Source organism: Culex pipiens, chromosome 3 (assembly GCF_016801865.2).
Source record: "Culex pipiens pallens isolate TS chromosome 3, TS_CPP_V2, whole genome shotgun sequence".
Classification (NCBI taxonomy): domain Eukaryota; kingdom Metazoa; phylum Arthropoda; class Insecta; order Diptera; family Culicidae; genus Culex; species Culex pipiens.
In genome coordinates, this window is record NC_068939.1 from 115407394 (window position 1) to 115413128 (window position 5735).

Genomic DNA, 5735 nt, shown 5'->3' on the forward strand with positions numbered 1-5735 from the left:
GAGCCGGAGGTCACTGACGAAAAAGAAATCGACCCATCTTTACTATGGAACTGGTGGAAAAATACAACTGTGCTTTCGGACACGTAATGTTTGCAAAAACTTTGGATATCCCAAACAGGAGGAAATAAAACAACTCTCTATTTAGTGGGAGACGAAAAATAATGCTGTGGTTTATTTTATTTTTTATTTTAAAGCATCAAATTTGAATATTTTTAATATCGGACAAAATTCAACAACAAAAAATGCAAAAGCGGTGCAGTTAATAAAAATCACATCTACTGGGAAATATTATCGCTCACAGCAACTCTCTACAGCAGCTTGTCAATATCCTTCACAATGTCCAGCGGGTTGGTGGTCGGCGCAAAACGGCCCACCGGCTGACCAGCCTTGTCGACTAGGAACTTGGTGAAGTTCCACTTGATGAAGCTGCCCAAGCTGCCACCCTGCTTGTGCTTCAGGTACTTGTACAGCGGGTCGGCTTCGTCGCCGTTGACGTTGACCTGGAAAATGTTACAGGAAAGAATGGTTAAAATGTGAAATACAGATGATTTTTGCAGCAGAGTGTGGCGAGGCCCTGACCCTGTTGGATAAATAGGACGAGTGCTGAAAATATCGAGTGATATATAGAGTTGAGCAACTATTGCTGTATTAAAAAAAACACCGATGTAGGGGAACTATACCCTTTCTCGGCTTATTTCTATTATCGGCCTATCAGCACTTTGATCATGAATTACAGCTTAAATAAAGTGTTTTTGACTGTTCCAAACCAATAAATAGCTCAAATAAAAGTGAGCAAGCAACTAATCATTGTTGATACATCTGAAAATGATGATTTAATAGCGGAAAACGGCAAAAGTGATTAGAATTGATCGAACTGCTCAGTGTGATTAAAATTGGTATATTTCCCTTTCTGCACCAAAATAAATCTGCATATGCCGGTTGTTGCCATCTTGAAGCCACTGAAGGAATTTTTGATCTCAATCAATTGTGTTTTAACAATTAATTGGTACAATCATTGACGTCCTAGTTGATTAATGACGATTTCCATAACTTTACAAGGAATGAGATAATCGTTACCAAAAAGTATCAGCAGGTGTAGGGTACTATTCTTAACAACTAGTAGAAGGAATTTTGATAGCGACTCAAAATTTATATCTTTGAACAAAAAATCGTAACAATGATGGAAGTCTATACGTCAAGCATCTGTTCCTATTTTGAGAGAAATTGGTTGAGATTAACTCATTGAGCCTAAAATTGGCGAAATAAATGTTTTTCAAGCTAAAATGGCTTCTTTAAATCGATAATAATAACTCAGTTTTGCAGCTTTGGTATATTCTACAAAGTTGCAGAGCATGCAATTTGCAATGAGAATCTCACTTTTGGAAAAAAAATGAAAGTAGCGCATCGTGAAGACCAAACCATAAGGAAGTTGGGTTTTCCATACTTTATTAAATTTTTCACATACAAATTTCACCTTCGAGTACCAGTGGGTAAATGTTGACCGATTTTGCTCAAATTTGCCCCAGAGTCCTAAAATAGCTCAAGGAACAATATTCAGCTTTGATATACGGATAGAAATCCTTGAAAACATTACAATGTTTATTTATATGTATATTGTATTAAATCTTTATAATTCAGCTATATTTACTTGTCGACCTCAGCTACAAGGGACATACACTTCTAACAAATATTCGCAACGGCCTAAACTGCACATATTCGCCTTAATTGTCCCATATACAATAAAAGTAAGCTGAGAAAAACACTAGACAAGTTTGTTTTACACATCAAGAAATTTCGCCAAAAACGGGATATCCTCCAGTTTTCGGAACAAAGTACAGAACGGATTCGGTAATTCGAATTTCGCTAAATCGGATGTCCGCTAATTCGAATGCCCGCTAATTCGAACGTAGTCAAATTAAAAAAGCACTCAACCGTCAAAACCAGTTGTCAAACTGATGCTGCCGTTTCAGCACCATTGTTTGACAACAGCTGTCAGCAGTGATGTCAACCATCGCGACGCTCATTTCTGGTTCGCGGCACATTTTTTGTTTGTAGTGCTTTTCAGTTACGGAATTTGACAAAGTTGTGTATGAAGGACTTGTAGAACACACCAAATCGTACAACTTTGCTGAACATAGTATTGATTTTTGATGAAAACAAAAAAAGTTACAACCAAAAACGCGTTAAGCAACCGAAAGCATCGCGAACCATTGGTCCTGAGGTCTGGAATCGTCTTGTAACTTTTTGCGTATGAATTTTACCGCTATACAATTTTCTGAAGAAATGTTGCTGTTGGTGAATTCTACAAGTGCTTCGAACACCATTTTGTCGAATTCCGTAACTAAAAAGCACTATAAACGAAAAATGTGCCGCGAACCAAAAATGAGCGTCGCGATGGTTGACATCACTGGCTGTCAGTCGTTCCAATTAGCGAATTTGGAATCGCTCATTCGAATGCAGTTCAATCCGAATTAGTGAATCCGCTCTGTACTGTGTGAAAAAACACTCGATTTTGAACCAAACTGCTCCAATAACGTAAAAATAATGAAAATGCATATGGGACATTTATGTGAACAGGCCAGTAATACATAAAAAATTTAAAAATCTGAGACCAAGTAGGGGAAATATACCCATTTTAATCACACTGAGCCGTTCGACCAATTCTCATCACTTTTGCCGTTTCTGCTATTAAATCAACATTTTCAGATGTTTCAACAATGGAGAGTTGCTTCCTCACTTTTATTTGAGCTATTTATTACTTTGGATCAGTCAAAAACACTTTATATAAGCTGTAATTCATGATCAAAGTGCTGATAGGCCGATAATAGAAATAGGCTGAGAAAGGGTATAGTTCCCCTAGTTATTCTAAAGCGAAGAACTTTTGTATGATGTATAATCTCCATACCCACAGGCAACTTGGTCATGGAATCGAATGTGAGCGCTAGGTGAACTGCTACAAATACCGGCGCTAAGAATAAAAATAATTCCCTCTCCCTCCTTAAGCACCGGATATTTGTAGCGGATGTAGGGACACTTCGCATAGACGCCTTTGCTCCAATCACCTCACTAAAGGTATGGAGCGACGAAGGCAATGAATTTTTAGTGTAATTAAATCTACCAAAAATAAAACAAATAAACTCACCCTCGCGAACACGTCTCCAACCTCAGCTTTTGCGCTCCTCAAATGACACACCATTTCTTCTCCATCCTTCTCGGGCATTTGAGAACCAAACTGATTGCACGGGAACGATAAGATTTTGAATTCTAGAAAGATGTTTTTTTAATAAAACTGAACTAATTTTTACATTAGTGTTGAGGTACCTTTATCCTCGTACTTCTTGGACAATTCCGTCAGCTCGGCATAGTTTCCCTTGGTGAGACCACACTGCGACGCAATGTTAACGATCAGCAGCACCTTGCCGCGGTACTTCTCCAAGCTGATGTCGTTTCCCTGGCCATCCTTTACCGTGAAATCGTACACCGACGATGCCTTCTTGTAGTCCGAAGTAGATTCCTCCGCCATTTCTGAGCCCGTGTACTTGTATCGATAGCCGCAGTACTAAGTGGATAAGATTTGAATCAATTATGAGGGAATCGACAAGTGCGGCCGAGGCCTAGCGTGATATAGCTAAACACAAGTTGATTACACTATTATCTGACATTTATGATTCATATGTAACCTTGAAATAGTCTAATGATTCAGCAGAAAAAATAGTCAATATTACGTGCTTTACGCGAAGCAAACAGATAAAAAATCAATTCCAACGGGGTCGTTATCAGCAAACACTCAAATGAGCAAATAAATTAACATGACCTGTGATTGATACAGCAAACATAAGGTAACCCACACAAACATTTAATGTAATGATTACAATGAAAGCGTATTGAAAAAGATCTTCTTCAAAAATACCAAAATATATCAGAATGGTGTTGTAAAAAAGACAAAAATAAAAACAAGAACCAACATATTTACACACAAACCAATTACATAATAAAGAAAATAAAAAAAGAATCATACAGCAATAAATGCGACTGCAACAACTACGCCGAAATTTGTACGATTAACCATTTGCACCCGAAAAAAAATAATCAACTTGCAGAGACCAAAGGTACCAAACATGTACTTACACTGAATTTCACAACACTACTCTGAAGTTTCCGTACGATGATGGCTCTCATTCGGGATTGACGTCGCTCACCGTGATGCTACGAAATTTATAAAAAGCCGGCTACGATGAGACTGAAAACGGTGATGTGCCGCAGAACGAAGAGGGCTGAGAAGTGAGATTGGTTAAAATCATCGCATCACAACTCACTGGCTGGCACTCACTATTGTACCTTATACGCATAGTTGGCGCATGCGCGTGGAGTATCTGCTGTAGAAGTTTTAAAATAATATTTCAAATCGAAACAGCAGTTGGCCCGAAGCAAGTTACTTTCTACAAAAAAAAAATGTTTTAAACACATTCCTAATTATACCCCTTCGTGGTGTAGCGGTAAGCATGGTTATTTGAAGCAATTTTTAAATCGCTTACAGTCGTCAAGTTTTCAAGGAAAAAACATTGACCCCCGAAATCCACAAATTCGGAACACTTTTTTACGGATGCAAACAAACTTTGGTTCTCTCTCGGAGTTTTACAAAATAATGAATTCACACACTGAAACTAACGAAAGTAAAGCTTAGCTATGATTTATGAATGGTCTGATAACATTTTCTTTGAAAATATCAGTTAAATTCACAATTGTGGGAGGCACAATAACATCCCACAATTATGGAACAGGCAATTTGGAGGCAGTGTTTTGATGCTTTGAATAAAATTATATTGAAATGCAGTATTTTGTTCTAAAAAGACTATTTTTACTAGTGAAATAGCAAGAGAATGTCATTATATATATAACAAAATTTCCAATGAGTATCTCACTTTTGGGAATATTTGGATGCAGGCAGCTCACCATGCAGACCAAACCGTAAGAAAATTTTTGTTTTTTCATACATTTTTTTCCATTTTTTCCCATACAAACTTCACCTCAGATTAGAGCAGCAGCGGTAGCTGACTGGTTACGGTGTTCGCTTTGTAAGCGAGTCCGATTCCCATCTGCTTTCAACGAGAAAGTAAAGGAATTATATATTCGTGAAACTCTGAATATAATTGAGAAATCAAAATTGCTCGAGCCGGGGTTCGATCCCCCGTCTTTTGAATTGGTAAACAGAAATGGTAACCACTATACCATCGCGGCTTGGTGAGCTAAGGCCTAGACTTAGTACTCTTACTACTAACTATATACGCGCTGGGATTTTATCCACTTAGCAAACATTCTTCAGGGCGGGGCTTGTCGATTCAGTCTGAGGTACCTAGCGCATCACTTGCCTGCGTAGAAATGGGTCACCAAAGATCGACAGAATTAACACCATCCAAATGCCTATGAGTTATTTGCATGTATAGAATAAAATAAAAAAAATACATGGAAACGACTCAATTTGTAGGAAGCGACCGCTTGGTCCCGTTTGTTTGGTTGAACATACACACACATACACAAACTTCACCTTCGATTATCAATGGGTAAATGTTGACCGATTTTGCTTATATTTGGCACAGAGCCCTAAAATAGCTCAAGGAACAATATTCAGCTTGTGGAGCGAGGTTTTGAAAAAAAATAAGACTCAAAAATAGGATTTAACCTAGGTTAAATCAGGGTTTATCATACTTGTGAGATTAATAGTAAAAATGCATCAA

At 37.9% G+C, this 5735-nt stretch overlaps 1 protein-coding gene across 2 annotated transcripts; it reads right to left on the reverse strand.

The window, feature by feature from the left end:
- Positions 1-174: 174 nt before the first annotated feature.
- LOC120414018 (uncharacterized) lies at positions 175-4287 on the reverse strand. Of its 2 annotated transcripts, none has more exons than XM_039575034.2 (4): positions 4129-4287; positions 3322-3559; positions 3143-3264; positions 175-500 (listed from the first exon to the last, which is right to left on the reverse strand). In XM_039575034.2, exons 1-4 carry the CDS (start codon positions 4177-4179, stop codon positions 309-311), a joined length of 603 nt encoding a protein of 200 aa, XP_039430968.1. In that variant the 5' UTR covers positions 4180-4287; the 3' UTR covers positions 175-308. The 2 variants fall into 2 exon arrangements, with proteins under 2 accessions (XP_039430968.1, XP_039430967.1); XM_039575033.2 differs by having other exon boundaries at positions 4019-4159.
- Positions 4288-5735: the final 1448 nt, after the last annotated feature.